This window comes from Gorilla gorilla, chromosome 18 (genome assembly GCF_029281585.2).
Source record: "Gorilla gorilla gorilla isolate KB3781 chromosome 18, NHGRI_mGorGor1-v2.1_pri, whole genome shotgun sequence".
NCBI classification, from domain to species: Eukaryota; Metazoa; Chordata; class Mammalia; order Primates; family Hominidae; genus Gorilla; species Gorilla gorilla.
The window spans coordinates 12,422,361-12,441,575 of record NC_073242.2 but is presented as its reverse complement, the minus strand read 5'-3'; the positions used below and the strand labels follow the sequence as shown (position 1 = coordinate 12,441,575).

At 48.1% G+C, this 19,215-nt stretch overlaps 3 protein-coding genes across 12 annotated transcripts in view; 1 reads left to right on the top strand and 2 right to left on the bottom strand.

Annotated features, from left to right (window-relative positions):
• Positions 1-1,262, bottom strand: part of PMM2 (phosphomannomutase 2) — a 52,096-nt gene extending 50,834 nt beyond the window's left edge. Inside the window, exon 1 of one of the 2 annotated variants that reach the window (XM_004057175.5) lies at positions 995-1,262. In XM_004057175.5, the coding sequence (XP_004057223.1) occupies positions 995-1,060 (66 nt within the window). In that variant the 5' untranslated portion in view covers positions 1,061-1,262. The remainder of the gene's footprint in view (positions 1-994) is intronic. The other variant, XM_063699988.1, reaches the window with a different exon arrangement.
• TMEM186 (transmembrane protein 186) lies at positions 138-19,212 on the top strand. 3 transcript variants are annotated; one of them, XR_010131490.1, is made up of 3 exons: positions 138-479; positions 17,495-17,662; positions 19,023-19,212. XR_010131490.1 is itself a non-coding variant. In XM_004057174.5 (2 exons), the coding sequence occupies exons 1-2, from the start codon at positions 1,329-1,331 to the stop codon at positions 2,988-2,990; spliced, it is 642 nt and encodes a 213-aa protein (XP_004057222.2). In that variant the 5' UTR covers positions 1,208-1,328; the 3' UTR covers positions 2,991-3,494. The 3 variants fall into 3 exon arrangements, 1 of the variants encoding a protein (XP_004057222.2); XR_002003133.4 differs by lacking the exon at positions 138-479 and adding an exon at positions 1,208-1,331; XM_004057174.5 differs by lacking the exons at positions 138-479; positions 17,495-17,662; positions 19,023-19,212 and adding exons at positions 1,208-1,331; positions 2,352-3,494.
• ABAT (4-aminobutyrate aminotransferase) overlaps positions 14,393-19,215 on the bottom strand; it is a 120,755-nt gene continuing 115,932 nt past the window's right edge. For all 7 annotated transcript variants that reach the window (XM_055365266.2, XM_004057171.5, XM_055365267.2 and 4 more), the window contains one exon: positions 14,393-17,646. In XM_055365266.2, the coding sequence (XP_055221241.1) occupies positions 17,525-17,646 (122 nt within the window). In that variant the 3' untranslated portion in view covers positions 14,393-17,524. The remainder of the gene's footprint in view (positions 17,647-19,215) is intronic.

Sequence of the window (19,215 nt, the reverse complement as noted above, 5' to 3'; positions counted from 1 at the left end):
GATCAAACCTGTGGCTGAGAAGGGCAAAATGATACGTCTAAGGTCACACGCATTTGACGTGGACTTCCGGAGCACACCATTGTTACCACCAAGCGAAAACTACGAGGGGTGAGGGTAGAAGCTGAGGATAGTGAGACCATTGGGGTCCAGTCTCAGGTTGAAATGGCCAGTGTTCAGTGGCCAATTTCTGAAAAGGGGCCAGGAGAGCCTCACCTCAAGGCTGATCGTAACTGAAACTTATCTGTGCCTGTAGCAGCAAAATCTGAAAGTGGAAAGCAAGTTTCCAAGGGCCCAAAGAGGCTCTCAGCGGGCAGCCTGTAGTAACCTAGGGCTCCTCCATCTCCCTAGTCCATTGCAGGGGCTGGAGATGGGTGTGGTGGAGGTGGCTACTATTTACTGAGGCCTAGTGTGTTGTGTGCAACATACTTTCAAGAACTTACACAATCTCATTTCATCCTCACAGACACCATATGGAACAGGTAACATCCCCATTTAAAGCTGTAGATGTTGAAGCTCAGAGAGGTTAATGACTCGCTGAAGGTCACAAAGATGTCAAGAGGTGAAGATGAGACTCCACTAGGTCGGTTTGACCTGGAAACCTGTTTTTAATATCATGACTCACGGCACAGCCCATTGGTTACAGGATTGGGGCCGGCACATAGCTGATAAGGGGGCCTGATCTTGGGTTGAAATCCTGGTCTATCAGTCCCAAGCACTAGCGGTGAGTCCAGATTACATTTTCCAACCTAGCACAAGTTTCCTGCTCTTAAGAGTTCTTCAGCCCCGTGTCATCTTTCCAAGCACCAGAGCTCTTGAAGAGCTGGTTAGGGCCTCCCTCTCGTTCCTCCAGGGCACCCAGAATAGGGTTCAGCCCCGTGAGGACGTAGGCGGTCCTTAGCCACCCCTTGGCGCCTACCCTGGGTGGTCGATAGCCCCAACTGGGAACAGCACGGGCTCCGCGTCGGCTGCCAGCAGCCCGCCGGCCGCCACTTACCTGCCGCGGGGCGGTGAGGGTCCCATCCACGTCGAAGAGGCAGAGCGCTGGGCCAGGCGCTGCCATGTCCCCAGTTTCTAGCCGCACCTTACAAGACACGTTGGCACAAGGAACTCGGCCCGGAACTTCCGGGTTCGGCCCCTGAGTCGCAGGGCACGTCGGGAAGAGGAGGGGACTCCGTTCCCATAACGCCTGGGACTAGCGCCAGCCACGATTCCTGGACCGCAACTCCCAGGGTGCAACGCAGATCACGCCCGCCTTGTACATTCGAGCATGCGCTCTTAGAGGTTCCGGGGGCCGGTGGGATTTACTTCCGGCAGCAGGTGGTGGGGCCATGGTAAGGAGGCGGGTGGCGAGCCTTGAGGGGGTGATGCTCTTTGGGGTCGGGGTCAGGGCTGGGGCGGGCAGGCCCGACGCTCGGGTTTCGGACTCGGAGGATCCGTGGGAGGAAGCTCTGGCGTGTGTTACAGTTCGCTTTTCCCGGGCTTTCTCTGCCCTCCTTGGGTCACATGCGCACAGCAGTAATAGCTAAAACTCGCCGAGCTCTCACAGTGCATTAGGTACTAAGTTGAGGACTCTGAAACCATCTTCTGGTTCACTGTGTTCTGAGTCCCCATTTTGAAAGGCGAAGAAACCGAATCTCAGGGGTGTGGAGTAATTTGCTCACAAATTACTGTTGGAGCCAGAATTGGAATAAGAGCTTTTACTGCTTCACTACCCACCTAAGAATACCCTTGTGCTACGTGTTGGGGCCTCCCTGCCTCGCTCCTTCTCCTTCTCCGCTGTTTCCCCTTCCCCAGACTAGGCTAAGAGAAAGCAGCAGTTCACTCCAGCACCCAAGATAGCGTATGAATCAAACAGAGAATTAGAAAGTTTATTGGAATAAATATCTCACAGATTTGTTACTCGAGTTCTCCACTAAGACATTGATTATTTAGTTTCCTGCTTGGGGAAATGTTCACACCCCCTTGTGGATACATTGTCCAGCCCAGAGTTTGTCCTCCCTAGATATGTTTTGAATTAATGACGGCCGCACCTCCTTTCCCGTATTTATTTGGAATTGCCTGGTGGAAGGAGGACTCTGCTGCACTCACTGACTGTGTGTTCTTTGGTAAATATCTTACCCTCTCTGGGCTTAGTTTCCCTAGTGGTAAAGTGGAAATAGTGATAACTATCTTAGATAGCTGTTGTGATGCCCATATGAGATAGCATCTGGCTTTACCCTTCCCTCCTCTGGCAATAACGGTTACCTTGCAGGATTGGCAGAAGCCTTAGAGTATGGTGCTTTGCAGATGTTCACCGTGTGATTAATGTGGTTGAGTTCCATGAGAGAAATGGTCTACTGTCTCCCTTTCAGGCTGCCCTTCTCCGAGCTGTGCGTAGGTTTCGGGGAAAAGCTGTGTGGGAAAGGCCTCTCCATGGGCTGTGGTGCTGCAGTGGGCAGGAGGATCCTAAGAGGTGGGTGGGCAGCAGTTCACCCATCTCGAAGGAGAAACTACCAAACGCAGAGACTGAGAAATTCTGGATGTTTTACCGTTTTGATGCCATCAGAACCTTCGGGTTCCTGTCACGACTGAAGTTGGCACAGACTGCCCTGACAGTGGTAGCTTTGCCACCAGGCTATTACTTGTACTCCGAGGGCCTCCTCACTCTCAACACCGTGTGCCTCATGAGTGGGATATCGGGCTTTGCCCTGACCATGCTGTGCTGGATGAGCTATTTCTTACGGAGACTGGTTGGTATCCTGTATCTGAATGAGTCTGGCACCATGCTGCGGGTGGCCCATCTGAACTTCTGGGGCTGGCGGCAGGACACATACTGTCCGATGGCAGATGTGATTCCCCTGACAGAAACCAAGGACCGGCCTCAGGAGATGTTCGTGCGTATCCAGCGGTACAGTGGGAAACAGACCTTCTACGTCACCCTGCGCTATGGACGCATCCTGGACAGACAGCGTTTCACACAGGTGTTTGGGGTACATCAGATGCTCAAGTGAACAACTGGGACCTGGACCTCTGGGTAACCCTGGGTCGCCTGGATTAACAGGAAGGCTGAGGGTGTGGGCAAGGCTGAAGAAAGGGGATTGGGTACTTGGAGACTTTGCCTGGGCCCCTGGGAACATGTGTTTTGTGGTGAAGGAATTCACAAGGCAAGAGCTGGTGTCCAGGTTTAGGAAAAAGGCTCTAAGCAAGTTCTTACAGCACTTGTTTGTGACATTCAGTCAGATAATGGCCAGAAGTTTTTGTTAAGAGCCGGTTCTTAGAAGAACCTATGCCAAGGTCACCCATAGAGTCCATTGGTGTGAAAGAGAAAGGCAAAGAGGTGTGGCGGGGGAGCGTGAGATTTGGAGTCAGAAGTCTCAGTTCTGTCATTTGTCCTGGAGCAGGTTATTGAGTCTCTTTGAACCTTGGTTTTCACATCTGTAAAATGGAAAGTCCTGCTTGTTTCATGGGATGGGTGTGGGAATAAACAATAAATGTCAAACGTGTGGCAGACTCAACAGCCTACAGCAGATATTATTAAGCATTTGGTCAGAGGTTTTAGCAGGGAGAAAGGCTTCGAGCAGTCAGCAGGGACTTCCAGAGCCCTGTGCTGTGCCTCTCACATATCCAGCGGCAGAAAGTCTGTCAGGATGTTAACTACACATTGACGAGCAGATGTTGTCTAGGTGGGCACGAAACCCCAGCTGAGATTTGTTCACCACCCAGAGGTCTAGAGGCTCTTGCTTTGGATGGCCCTGCAGTGTAATAAAGCCAAATGGACCAGATGCTGGTACGTTATTTTATAAACTTAAGCCAGTTATATACATTGCCCCGCATAATTAATAATATATGTTCATTATACAATTTGTAACACAGTAAAGAGGAAGGAAGGCATGATCTTTATTATTTTGCCACTCGAAAGTCAATAAGAATGTTTTATCGCTGGGGGCGGTGGCTGACACCTGTAATCTCAGCACGTTGGCAGGCCAAGGTGGCGGATTACGAGGTCAGGAGATCGAGGCCATCCTGGCTAACAGGGTGAAACCCTGTCTCCACTAAAAAATACAAAAAAATTAGCCGGGCATGGTGGCAGGCGCCTGTAGTCCCAGCTACTTGGGAGGCTGAGGCAGGACAATGGTGTGAACCTGGGAGGCAGAGCTTGCAGTGAGCTGAGATCACGCCACTGCACTCCAGCCTGGGCGACAGAGTGAGACTCCGTCTCAAAAAAAAAATTTTTTTTATTGTGTAGCCTTCCATTTTTCTTAACCATACCAAGATACACCAAACAAATTTATCCTTTTAATCATTTTAAGTATGTAATTCAGGGACATTAAGTATATTAACAATGTTGTACAGGCTGGGCACACTGCCTCATGCCTGTAATCCCAGCACTTTGGGAGGCTGAGGCGTGTGGATCACTTGAAGTCAGGAGTTCAAGACCAGCCTGGCCAACATGGCGAAACCCTGTCTCTACCTAAAATACAAAAATTAGCTGGGCATGGTGGTGGGCACTTGTATTCCCAGCTACTTGAGAAGCTTGAACCCGGGAGGCAGAGGTTGCAGTGAGCTGAGATTGCACCACTGCACTCCAGCCTGGGAGACAGGCCTGACTATCTCAAAAACAAACAAAACAAAAAAAGTTGTACAACCGTCACCACCATCTATTTCCAGAACATTTTCATTATCCCAAACAGAACTATACCCATTGAACAATAATTTCCTTCTTTTTCCAGCCCTTGGCAACCACTAACCTGCTTTCTGTCCCTCTGGATTCACCTATTCTGGATATTTCATATAAATGGAATCATACAATATGTGACCCTTTGTATCTGGCTCTTTTTTTTTTTTTTTTTGAGATGAAGTCTCGCTCTGTTTCCCAGGCTGGAGAGCAGTGGTGTGATGTCCGCTCACTGCAACCTCCGCCTCCCCAGTTCAAATGATTCTCCTGCCTCAGCCTCCCAAGTAGCTGGGATTATAGGTGCCTGACACCAAGCCTGGCTAATTTTTGTATTTTTAGTAGAGATGGGGTTTCACCATGTTGTCCAGGCTGATCTGGAATTTCTGACCTCAAATGATCACCCACCTCGGCCTCCCACAGTGCTGGGATTATAGGCGTGAGCCAGTGCGGCTGGCCTGTATCTGGCTTGTTTGACTTGGTGTAGTGTTGTCAAGGTGCATCCGTGTTGTAGCATGTGTCAGTGCTATTTCTTTTTTATGGTTAAATATATTTATGGGTGCAGTGTATATTGTCTGTGTATACCACATTTTTTTTGTCCGTTCATCTGTTGATGGACATTTGAGTTGTCACCTTTTGACTATTAATGAATGAACATTTGGCTATTGCTGTGAACACTGGTATACGAGTATCTGTTTGAGTCCCTGCTTTCAGTTGTTTTGGGTACGTACTGCGAAGTGGATTAACTGGATCCTGTGGTAATTCTGTTTATTTTTGAGGACCTGCCAGTTTTCCACAGCAGCTGTACCATTTTACATTCTCACCAGCAACGGACAAGGGTTCCTGTTTCTCTACATTCTTGTCAACAGTGGTTACTTTTCCTTTTTTTTTTTAATTTGAGATGGAGTCTTACTCTGTCACCCAGACTGGGTTGCAGTGGTGTGATCTTGGCTCACTGCAGACTCTGCCTCTCAGGTTCAGGCGATTCTCCTGCCTCAGCCTCCTGAGTAGCTGGGATTACAGGCACCCACCACCATGCCCAGCTAATTTTTCTGTTTCTAGTAGAGATGTGGTTTTGCCATGTTGGCCAGACTGGTCTCGAACTCCTGAACTCAAGGGATCCACCTGCCTCGGCCTCCCAGAGTGCTGGGATTACAGGTATGAGCCAGCACGCTTAGCCCTTCACTTCGATGCTTCTATCCTGTGCTTCCATCCTTGCTTTACTCGAGTCCGTTTTTGCAGCTGTCAAAGTGATGCTTAAAAATAGAATTACGTCACTCTGCTGTGAAGGCTGATGGCCTAATCCACCCTCCCCTTTCCTCCCTCATCCGCACCTCTGTGGAGATCATTCCCCCAGGTCATGACTGCCTTGCTGTTCTCCAGTAGTCGAGAATATTCCAGCCTTAAGGCCTTTGCATTGACAGTTCCCTCTGCCTGGAAGGCTTTCTCCCTAGATATCTGCAAAGAGAACTAACCGCCTCCCCTTCAGTATCCTCTCGGTATAACAGGGTTTTACTATTTATGCTCAAGAAGTGTAGTGAAGATTCAATTATATAGAAGACACATGTGCATAGCAGTTACACGTGGCTGTTCATTCCTTCTGTACCTTGCCTTCACCTGCCTGTCAGTTCCTTCAGTGACTGTGACTCCCTTCCCCATGAAGAGATAAAGCCTGTGGCTAAAAAATGTCTTAAGAAGTCATAATGATTTGACCTTAACCTCATTAAAACCAAAAATTCTCTCTTTGTTGGGTTGTAAGTAATGACCTGAGTGAGCCTCACCCTGGGATAGTCTGATTATGTCTGGGGTGGATTTCCAGGATCTGTCTTTTTGACCAGCTTGAAGCCCATTCTGAGATTCAGGCAGGCTGGGAATTTCTGAAATAGACTGCTAGAACAGAAGACACCAGAGTGACACATGGTTCTGTGGACTTTGTGTTCCTGGGCCAATTTTCTGCCCAAAGAATAGGTTCTTAACACTGGCTTTATGTGTAGAATCTCCTGGAGAGTGTTTTAAAAACCCCATTGTCGAAGCCCATGACCAGGCATTTTTATTTTCACGGTTCCCTGGGTGATTCTAACATGGTTGACCATCGCTGCCCTTGAAGTATCACCACTCTGTTAAGTCTGCAAGGGGCTTGCCTTGGGAGGTGAGACCAGATTCTCACCCATGCAGGCATTCCATGTGTGGTCTGCTCATGCAGTACCAGCAGAGGGCACACAGAGCAAATGCATTATTCTAACGCTGTATCCCTAAGCTAAAATCACAGATGTCCACCAGATAACAGGAAATGTGTTAGGGCTTCTGTCATGCACCAGTAGGGTAGTACCTGAGAGCTGCCCCCAAAAAACCAAAGTCAACAACAAAAGCAATAAAAGGACTGGTGCAGTGGCTCACACCTGTAATCCCAACTCTTTGGGAGGCCAAGGTGGGCAGATCGCTTGAGACCAGAAGTTCAAGACCAGCCTGGGCAACATGGTGAAACCCCATCTCTACTAAAAATGTGAAAAATTAGCTGGGTGTAGGGTACATGCCTGTACTCCCAGCTACTGGGGAGGCTGAGGTGAGAAGATCACTTGAGCCCGAGGGGCAGAGGTTGCAGTGAGTCGAGACTGCGCCACTGCACTGCAGCCTGGGTGACAGAGCAGGATCCTGTCTTAAAAAACAAAAAAAACATTAAGTGTGCCCAACCCTTGTTGAATCTGGTAGAACCTGGGCATCTGTTTGTTTATGCTTCCCAGGTTATTCCACAGTACCCCAAGTTTTGAGAATCACCCAAAGCCATACAATAGATGGCAAAGCAGCTTCTCAGAAAATGGGAGTTGTCTTTAGATTTGGGTGGTGGATATATTGGCAGTTGCCCCCTTTAACAACAATTATAACATGATTGTCTTAGTTCACTTGGGCTGCTGTAACAAAAATACCATAGGCTGGATGGCTCAAGCAACATTAATTTTTACAGTTCTGGAGGCTGGGAAATCCAAGATTAATGCGTCAGCGGGTTCATTGTCTAGGAGGGCCTGTTTCCTGGTTGGTAGACAGGCTTATTCCTGCTGTGGTCTCACATGGCAAAAGAGGTGAGGGAGCTCTCTGAAACTTTTTATAGGGCACTAATCCCATTCATGAGGGATCCACCCTCATGACCTAATCAACTTCCAAAGTTCCTACCTCCAGATATCATCACATTGGAAATTAGGTTTCAACATATGAATTTGGGGGTGACATAAACATTCAGAATATAGCAATAATCTAACAGAAATACTGAAGTGTACATATAAGGATGTTCACTGAAATATTTCCAATAGCAAAAAAACTAGTCCGGGCATGATGGCTCATGCCAGTAATCCCAGCACTTTGGGAAGCTGAGGTGGAAGGATCGCTTGAGGCCAGGAGTTCGAAACCAGCCCAGTCAACATAGTGAAACCCCATCTCTACAAAAGAAAAAATAAAACATTAGCTGGATATGGTGGCACATGCCCGTAGTCCTAGCTACTTGGGAGGCTGAGGCAGGAGAATTGTTTGAGCCCGGAAGTTCAAGGCTGCAGTGAGCCATGACTATGCTACTGCACTCTAGCCTGGGTGACAGAGTGAGACCCTGTCTCAATAAATAAATAAGAAAAGTAAAAACTGGGAATAATCTAAGTTTCCATTAGTAGGCCACATGGTTAAGTAAATGTTGGTAGATTAATATTGTAGTATACATGCAACCTTTAAAAAGAGTGAGATTGTACTATTTCTGTGGAAAAGACCACGAGGTAGGTAGTGAAAAAAAAAAGCAAGTCACAGAACAGTGTAGTTCTGTGTGATCTTATTTGTGTTTTTAAAAAGTACATGTTGGCCAGGTGCAGTGGCTGTAATCCCAGCACTTTGGGATGCTGAGGCAGGCGGATCACTTGAGGTCAGGAGTTCGAGACCAGCCTGGTCAACATGGTGAAACCCCATCTCTACTCAAAATACAAAAATTAGCTGGGGGTGGTGTCAGACGCCTGTAATCTCAGCTACTCAGGAGGCTGAGGCAGGAGAATTGCTTGAACCCAGGAGGCAGAGATTGCAGTGAGCGGAGATCGCAACATCACACTCAAGCCTGGGCTACAGCGCGAGACTCCATCTCACATGCATACATACATACATACATACATACATACATACATACATACATTGCAAATTGTGAAGAGTGGCTACCCCTGGGAGAGCATTGAGGGTGAGAGGAGTATAATGAGCACATCATTCATCCTAGCAAATGAAGAAAAATGCTGTAATAAACAGTCTCTTCTTCCGTTCCCTTCTCCTCCCACCAGCTTTCTAGGCAAAGGAAAGTTTCTCACCCATGAATTTCAATTCTGGACTCAGAAGCTGAGTAGATGGAAGGAAACATGCAGTCTTTGAAAACTCAGTTGAAGCAACTGTGATTTAACCATGTTTGTCCCTTGTCAAGTGGCTTTCCTTCCTGTCTGGATTTTGCCCCCGTCTCCCTGCCATGCTGTGGCCATGTAAATAATTTAGATTCATAGGGTGGTCTGGAGCATGTCCGTTTTATTTTTTTTGTTTTTCGAGACAGAGTCTTGCTCTGTCGCCCAGGCTGAAGTGCACAGGTGTGATCTCGGCTCACTGCAACCTCTGCCTCCCGGGGATCAAGCCATTCTCCTGCCTCAGCCTCCCAAGGAGCTGGGGTTACAGGCACCCACCACCACGCCGGCTAATTTTTGTATTTTTAGTAGAGACGGGGTTTCACCATGTTGTCCAGGCTGGTCTTGAACTCCTGACCTCATGATCCACCTGCCTCAGCCTCCCAAAGTTCTGGGATTACAGGCGTGAGCCACTGGGCCTGGCCTGTTTTTCTGTTTGTTTGTTTGTTTGTTGTTTTTTTTTTAAGATGGATCCTCGCTCTGTCACCCAGTCTACAGTGCAGTGGTGCAATCTCAGCTCACTGCAACCTCTCTGCCTCCTGGGTTCAAGTGATTCTCTGCCTCAGCCTCCTGAGTAGCTGGGGTTACAGGCGCACGCCACCACGCTCAGCCAATTTTTGTATTTTTAGTAGGGATGGGGTTTCACCACGTTGGCCAGGATGGTTTCAAACTCCTGGCCTCAAGTGATCGGCCCACCTTGGCCTCCCAAAGGGTGGGGATTACAGGCGTGAGCCACTGTGCCCAGCCACATGGCAGTTTTCATATGGCCACCATCTACACATGAGGTCTGCATCAACTGGGGACCTGGTGGTGATGCTCCCAGTGTGCACGTGGGAAGCACAGCCCAGTGGTAGCTGTTGTCCTCCTTCCTATGCTGGTTACTAAAAATGAGACTTACCTTGTCATAGTGCCAGATGTCTATGGCATCCGCCACCCCATCATTGCATAACCATGTTTAATGCACCCCCCAAAGCAGAGCTGGTGGGCTGAGCAGCTTGCAGGGGACAGCCTGGATGAATTGCCCGGAGAACTAGAGTTGGGAGCTTGCTTTATGTTGCTGCTTTATGACTGCAAGATTCGTGAGTTCCTAAACAGAAAGCAACAGGGTCCCTTTGAACTCCAGGCAGAGTCCAACTTTTAATGGCCTTGTTTTGATCCTGCGCCATTCAATTGTAAAATCTTGCCTGATTAGAGTCCATCAGGCAAGGCCAATACCATCTAGGTATGGCCATGTTCATACCAACTCTAAGGACACAAACATTCATTTTACTGATTAACAGTTGAAATACACTCTCAGATTCAGCTGGGCTTGCACCTATGGTGTGAAGTAGATTTAATATTTACCAGTGGGAAGTTAACTCTCACAGAAATATAATATTGCCTTTTAGAACTATATATGAGACACACTCAGCTATTCATGGAGAAGAAGCAGTAAAGGACACCAGCATGTATTAAATGCCTACTGTGTGCTGGGCAATTATTATAGGATTTCATTTAATCTGCCAGCAACACTTTGAGTTGGAGAACCCCAGAGAGGTGGTAGAGTGTTCGGGTGAAGCATATGGCTTCTGAAGCCAAACTTCTTGCCTGCTTGAATTCCAGCCCTGCCAATTCCCAGCTGTATAACCTCTTTCTCTGCCTCGGTTTCTTCCTCTGTGAAGTGAAGATAATAACACCACCTACCCAGGATTGTGGGGAGGATTACATGACTTACTACATGAAAAGCACTTAAAATAGTGCTCAGTCCAGGCAAGCACTCAATAAATGTTAGCTAGCAATACTATAATCATCCTTATTTTGCAGAATAAAGTTCAGAGAACTGAAGTGACTTGCCCACGATCACCCGTCTAGAAAACAGTAGAGCTGGGTCATTCCACTGCCTCCCCAGAAGGACAGAATATAGAAAACAGGCCGGGCACAGTGGTTCATGCCTGTAATCTCAGCACTTTGGGAGGCCAAGGCAGGCGGATCACGTGAGCTCAGGAGTCCGAGACCGGCCTGTCCAACATGGCGAAATCCCGTCTCTACTAGAAATGACAAAAATTAGCTGGGGTTGGTGGTGCATGCCTGTAATCCCAGTCACTGGGGAGACTGAGGCAGGACAATCACTTGAACCTGGGAGGTGGAGGTTGCTGCGAGCCAAGATTGCACCACTGCACGCCAGCCTGGGCGACAGAGTGAGACTCTGTGTCAAAAAAAAAAAAAAAAAGAAAACTGTGACTCTTTAACAATTTTTTTTTGGTTTTGTTTTGTTTTTTGAGATGGAGTCTCGCTCTGTCACCCAGGCTGGAGTGCAGTGGCACGATCTCAGGCTCACTGCAACCTCCGCCTCCTGAGTTCAAGCAATTCTCGTGCCTCAGCCTCCCAAGTAGCTGAGACTACAGGCATGTGCCACCACACCTGGCTAATTTATATGTTTTTAGTAGAGATGGGGTTTCACCATGTTGGTCAGGCTGGTCTCAAACTCCTGGCTCAAGTGATCCACTCGCCTCGGCCTCCCCAAGTGCTGGGATTACAGGAGTGAGCCACTATGCCCGGCCAGTGCTTTATAATTTTTACGACAGACGGGTGAGGTAGGTACAGTAAATCCTCATTTAATGTCATCAGTAAGTTTTGGGAAACTGATTATAAGTTAAATGACATACAATGAAACCAATATTTTTTCCTCATCATAATAGTAAGATGTTGAAAGAAACAATGTTATAACAAGACAACTTTGAATGAAATGATGTTTTTGAGGACCTGCCATCCATTTCCAAGAACCTGCCATCCATTTCCAAGAACCTATCCATGACATTAAGTGAAGACTTACTATTTGTATACTTTTTTTTTTTTCGAGACAAGGTCTCACTCTATCGCCCAGGCTGGAGTGCAGTGGTACAATCATAGTTCACTGCAGCCTGAATCTCTTGGGCTCAGGCAATCCTCCCACCCCAGCCTGCCAAGTAGCTGGAATTATAGGCACATGCCACCATGCCAATAAAATTTTTAAAATTTTATTCTTAGTAGAGACAGGGTCTTGCTGTGTTGCCCAAGCTGGTCTCAAACTCCTGAGCTCAGGCGAATTCACCCGCTTTGGCCTCCTGAAGTGCTGGGATTACAGGCATGAGCTACCACACCCCCAGTCTTGTACGCCTGTTTTTAAGATGAGGAAATTGAAGCTTGGAGAGGTTAAGGGAACCTGCTCCCAATCACACAATTTGAAAGTTAGGATTTGATACACACTGATGTGGAAGGATGCTGTAATATTAGCATGTGGACAGATGTGAGTGTATGTGCACTTGTGTGCAGTCAACTCAGGACTAGCTGAGGGTAGGAACTGTCAATCACTCAAGGAACTTTCCCTCGGCCAGCCTGGCCATCAGCCTTAGAAGGTCAACTTGACCTGGTCGGGCATTGAGTGTGAGCTCCGACATGCACATTGCTAAGGTAGGTGGGTTGAAGGCACCGGAACTTCAAGGTCAGTAACCCTCTGATGGCCAGGCACGGTGGCTCCCGCCTGTAATCCCAGCACTTTGGGAGGCCAAGGTGGGAGGATCACCTGAAGTTAGGAGTTTGAGACCAGCCTGGCCAACATGGCGAAACCGCATCTCTACTAAAAATACAAAAAAATTAGCTGGGTGATCTGCCCACCTCGGCCTGCTGAAGTGCTGGGATTACAGGTGGGATCCACTGTGCCTGGCCAGTGGCACTTTTCAAAAAGCTCTTTCGGGTGATTCCTAAGTGCGTCCAGTGTTGAGAATCACCGTCCCGGATGCTTTGGATTCTCTACTTTTCTCTCTTTCTGTCCCCATTATTGTCCTAATTCATTCAGGCCACCAGGTCAGCGTGGCTGCAATAGATTCCTAACTGGCCTCCCTGCCTCCCTGTTCTTCACCATGAACACTCAGGACAACCTTTCTATATATATTTTTTGAAACGGAGTCTCACTCTGTCGCCCAGGCTGGAGTACAGTGGCGTGATCTTGGCTCATCTTAACCTCCGCCTCCCAGGTTCAAGTGATTCTCCTGGCTCAGCCTCCTAAAGTGCTAGGATTATAGGTGTGAGCCACCGCGTCCAGCCAGGACAATCTTTCTAAAACACCCCTTGGTTTGCTCCCTTGCATCAAGCCTCTGGCGGCTCCATCACCAGCATGGAAAGCCCACGCCCCTCATGTGGCACAGAAGGCTCTCGAGGGGCCCAGCTCCTGCCTGTTTCCTGGGCTTTTCTAGTCTCCTACTCTTTGTGATCTAGTGATACTGAACTTTTCATAGACGCCTGCTGTCGCCCTGTCTCTGTGCCTTCATGGACCTCTTGTGGAATGCCTTCCATCACTCTGGAGCAGTTTTTGCTCCGCCTTGAAGATGAAACTCAGAGGCTTAACTGCCACCCTGACTGATGTGAGGGGCCCAGCCTTTGTGCCTCTGCAGCATCCAGTGTTTTCCCATGTCCTGCTCCTTACACTGTTTTTTTTTTTTTTGGTTATTGTTTTTTTTTTTTCTTTACCTTGCTAGAATGTGAGCTGCGAGGCCGGGCGCAGTGGCTCACGCCTGTAATCCCAGCACTTTGGGAGGTTGAGGCAGGCGGATCACCTGAGGTCAGGAGTTCGAGACCAGCCTGACCAGCATGGTGAAACCCGTATTTACTAAAAATACAAAAAATTAGCTGGGCCTGGTGGCAGGTGCCTGTAATCCCAGATACTTGGGAGGCTGAGGCAAGAGAATTGCTTGAACCTGGGAGGCGGAGGTTGCAGTGAGCCGAGATCGCGCCATTGCACTCCAGCCTGGGCAACGAGCAAAACTCCGTCCAAAAAAAAAAGGGGGGGGGGGCCGGGCGTGGTGGCTCACGCCTGTAATCCCAGCACTTTGGGAGGCTGAGGTTGGCGGATCACAGGGTCAGGAGTTCGATACCAGCTTGGCCAACACAGTGAAACCTCGTCTCTACTAAAAATACAAAAATTAGCTGGGCACGGTGGCGAGCGCCTGTAATCCCAGCTACTCGGGAGGCTGAGGCAGCTTGAACCTGGGAGGCAGAGGTCACAGTGAGCCGAGATCATGTCACTGCACTCCAGCCTGGGTGAAAGAACTAGACTCTTGTCTCAAAAAAAAAAAAAAAAAAGAATGTGAGCTGCGAGTACCGACCACATGTTGTCCATCCTTGTGTCCCTGTCACATAGCATGTCCTCGATTTACTTAATGAAATGCATGGCCTTACAGTGCTTCCTGATCCCAAGGCAGAGTTATGCATGTAGAGTGTTCCCCAAGACATCCCTAAGAGGTATATAACAGGCATTTAATAAGTACTTGTCACCTAATTATTTAACAAGACCATTTCCACCAAAAAAGTCCACATTCACTCATGTTTCAATTATAAATTTTATTTAAGAATACTAACACAGGAAACAGATTTAATTCATGGAATTGTGCATATGGTCATCCGTTACATTGTGACATGTTAATTTTTTTATCATTTATTGGCACTGTCAACAGATTACTTGTAAACAAGATCACTTTGTACGCGTAAGTCTGTGATGCTACTTAGCTATGGTTTTCTACCATGAGCTTATATATAGATAGGTATAGGTATGTAGATACATTAATGCTATACACAATTTTGCATGGTTACTGAGCGTCAGTAAAAATTATAAAAAAACACCCATTTATAATAAAAGTGAGGATGTACTAAGACTTGCTATTACTGGACCTTGTTTTCTGTAAAAGTGACGACACTTGCTGGACAGTTACTAAACTCTATGGCACTAATGTATGATGGATTCATTTCCAGACTGTCGGCCACGGAAGCACTTCTTCATGGCCTCTGCCCTGGACAGCAGCCTGTCCTCCGGGCTCCCCATGTTTTTACCAGCTTCTGCTGAGTTTCTACAGTCTTGAGCTCTGCTGAGAATTCTTTTCCTTGAAATTCTTCTAGCTAAAGCCCCAGCCCCCAAAAGAGGATGTCTCAGGAACTCATTATGCCCTGAGTCAATAAGACCTTGTTGATAAATGGCTTAAAAGTTTTTACAAGAAGTAACTTTCCTTGGTAAGGAGTAAATAATAACTCTGGAATTTTCCAGATAAAACGATTTCATTTCTCTGTCAGTGCCCCATGGGGAGAGAACGAAATATTGGAGCCCCTCTCCCTACCAAAGAGAGCCAATTTTCTGGTTGTGCCCTGACTTAAAACCCTTTGGACTCCGAGAACCATACTGAATATTTGCACCCAATGCTAAAGTTTTCAGGAGAAAGCATACTTAACCCAATACATGAATAATGGTTTGGTTTGCATTTTGCTTGCTTGTTAAATAAGGCCTTATTGAAGCTTGGGATGCTGCCTGTGGAATCTGGCTTCCCCAGTGAAAGATGTGATGCCATGAACTGATAGGCCTTTGCATATGCTGTTCCCTCTCTGCAACACCCTTCCTTGCCTTGTCTGCTTGGTGGACTCTGGCTCATTCTGCAAAACACTGCTCCAATGACACCTTTTCTTTGAAACGTCCTCTGACCCTTGGGTGAATGGTGGTACTCCATCCGATTTCCTGATGCTTTTATTCACACCTCTGTCGTAGCACTTGGCGCCTGCTTGAATTGTTAGTTTAAGAGTCTGTTGTTTCCAGTGGCATGTGAGACCCCGGGGGCAGGGACAATGTTTTATCTCATTTTTGTATTCCCGATGCTCCGCACAGGGCCTGGGATGGTGCAGCTATTTAATGAAAGTTAGGTGAATGAATGATGAATAAATGAATATAAAAATGAGGAAAACCTTGCAGAGAGTGGGAGGCATACATCACCACTTGGCTGGGAGTGCAGGTGACCTTAAACCTGGCAGAACTCCTGATTAAGAACGACGGATTAGCACTGACTGCAAGAATGCAAAATGAACAAGAATTCACGAATTTGTATATGTTAAACTTGTCATTGCCTTTCATTCCTCAACAAAAATAGGTCGATGACCAAGTCTGCGGAAGAGTGGAAGCTAAAAAAAAAAAACCCTTACTTTGAGATCTTTGGACGATTTGTTATTAAAAGAGCAAAGTGCTGAATCAGGAACCTTGATATGCCTATTTCCAAAATAGTCAACCAAGGCACCGGGAGATGAAGAGGCTTCCTTTTGGACAGATAATACAAGCCAGGCTTTCTCAGACTCCCCACCAAATAATACTTCTCTGCTGTCAGGCTATCAAGTTCTCTTTTAGGAGCATTCGAGGTCAAATCAGTTCCCAGAGTGTCTCACCTCCAGCAGAGATGCTACAGCCTCAGCCACAGCCCCGTTGAGCATTTCGGTATCATCTGCCTGGTAATCTCCATACTCAGTCATCTCAGGAAAATCTCTCATTTCAGGAGGATCAAGTACAAGGAAACCACGTTGAACCAACAGGCCACTTTTCCATGCATGGAGCTCTGGCCCCTTTAATTCATGGTGCTTCCCTCCAGAATAAATCCAGTCCAGCAATGATTCCCTCTGCTCTGGTGGAACAGCCAAGCTATTCCTGGGGGTCTGCTCAGAAGTGGTGTGAAGGTGGATGAGCAAAAGAGAGGAAGAGCCTCTGAGGGCGAGGGAGCCAAAAGTCAGACCTCAAGTTGCCCTGGGAAACATGATGCGATGGCTCTGCTGCCCCAGACCCTGGGCTTTTCCTCCTGGGGTGACGGGCCTGTGCTTCTAGCCCTGGGGCTCACGTGTGTCCCTGTGGACACTCAGGCTACAGGTTCCTCCCACCAAGGTCCAGGTCTAGGTTGACATTTAACAGGGAGGAGGGAGTTTGGGGAATGGAGGATGCCGAGTAAGAATCACGGGTGATGCCTGGGGATCCTCCAAGGGCAAAGCCCTGTCCAGGGCAGAATTCACAGTTTAGGGGGATCCCCAGGTGCACTGAGAGGAGTGATTCTCATCTTCAGGGGGCCAGAGGACCTCTTCCCTTACGCCTGAGCTGAATCCTCCTGTCCCCATTTTACGGCCTTCCTCAGATCTGTCCAGTTCCTCCTGCACCATGCGTGGGGCGTGCTCAGAGCTCCGGGGGGCTGGGAGAGGAGGTGAGAGTGTGTTTGCTTGCATAGGGCGAGGGGGAGCCAACATCCGTGATCACAGAATATGGCACTTGAGATGGACTGGCACCCAGGAGGCCCAGCTGCCAGTCCCAGGAACAAATGTAATGCCCTTGACTGGCTTTTGGAAAAATTGCTGGGGTTGGTCAAGGTTGGGCAGAACTCTAGCCAGAACTTCCCATGGCCCTTCCCAAGATGAGTCCAGGGATCAAGCAGGATCTCTGGGCTTAAACCAATGTGCACCATTGGTTCTGCAGGGAGGAAAATCAACACCAGCCCTTCCCTCCCCTCCCCTCCCCCAAGACCACCAAAAATGTTCCCTCCCCACAAATCACCCTTCACTGTGCATTCACCTCTGATACTTTTAAGTGAAAACATGAATTAGGCAAACTAATCAATTTGACAACTGTTGGGATCAGGGCTTTCTCACTGTAGTGGAAATGGCTTCTTTACTTGAAGTCTGCTAAGATGTCACTGAAAATATTGAGGAACAGGTGAGCGTGGTGATCCCTGAAGACCAGCGTGGGACGGAAACGAATGGATTTGTCACCACAGCCACCCAACACCACACCTGAAAGAGGCAGGAGGTAGGTGAGGAGCGTGGTTTCTCAAAGTCACATGCTGGGAGAGCTGGGGTTAAAGTGATACCTGTTGGCGATGCTCATCCATCCATCCATCCATCCATCCATCCATCCATCATCCTCCATCATGGAAGCCCAGGCTTCCATCTGTCCTTCCTACCACCCACCCATCCAGTCTTCATTTCCTTTCTCTCTCTCCTCATTCATCTCCTCCATCATTGTCTTCTTCCTTTCCTTCCCTCCACCCTCCCTTTTTCCCTTCCTCCCTCCCTCTCTTTGAGTGCCTGCTTTGCTGCCCCGAGCTAGGTCTGGTGATAGAGAAATCCTGAGATAAAGTCCTTGCCTTCCAGAAAGTCATGGAGGGGTGGGAAAAGAAAATAGGTAAGCAAATAAGTTGCAAAAGCACAGGCTGAGTCGGAAGCATGTGTGAGGTGCTGAGCTATTACGGAGGAAGGACAGGCTCTGCTTATTTTAAAGGGTGACTTCACCAGTTACAGCTGGTGTCCTTTCCTTGTCGAGGTTGTTTATGCCTTTTTTTTTTTTTTTTTAGAGATGGAGTCTCACTCTGTCACCCAGGCTGGGGTGCAGTGGCAACCCAATCTCACTCACTGCAACCTCCACCTCCCAGGTTCAAGCCATTCTCCTGCCTCAGTCTCCCAAGTAGCTGGGATTACAGGTGCCGCCACCATGGCCAGCTAATTTTTGTATTTTTAGTAGAGATGAGGTTTTGCTGTGTTGGCCAGGCTGGTCTCGAACTCCTGACTTCAGCTGATCTGCCCACATCAGCCTCCCAAAGTGCTGGGATTACAGGCCTGAGCTACTGCATCCGGCCTGTTTATGCCTTTGAGACCACGTTTTCTCATTTTTAAAATGGAGGTTGATTATCCCTGCCCTTCTGAGGCTGCTGCAGGGATTCTGTAAGATGGCACAATAAGAACTGACAATGTGCCTGACATACAGTACGTGCTGTGATCTCACCACAGCATCTGCCCTTACCCCTGCCACACATGTCCTCAGTGGCTTCCCACAGCTCCTAGGATGAAGTCTGGAGTGCTAAGCCTGATCTGCAGGCCCATGCGACCCGGGCCTGGCCTCTCCTCCCCCAGCTTCATCCCCTCCCAACCGTTCGCCTTCACGCCCCCTTCTTTCCCTTTTACCAGCTCTGTAAGCTCCATCCCACCTCAGGCCATCGCATGCACCCTTCCCTCTGCCCAGAATGCTCTTCCTTACCTTCTTCACCCAGCCAATCCCTGTTCGTCAAGACTTAGGGTAAAATGCTACTTGCTCAAGGGAGCCTGCCCTGATTTCCTACCCTCACCAACTGCTGCAGCTGTCTGCTCTCTTAGCTGCGTTTTCTCCTTCCCAGGACTTAAAATTGCAATGGATTGGTTGTGAAATGCCATGTGTAAAGCCATGCCTTCCTGCTACACTGCATGCTTCCTGAAGGAAGGGGCTCTGATGGTCTTCATCATCACTGTAACTGTCTCCAGTGTCCACTTACAACTCACCTCCTCAGCGAATGCTTATTGAGTAAATAAATGGATAAAGAAATCCCATTT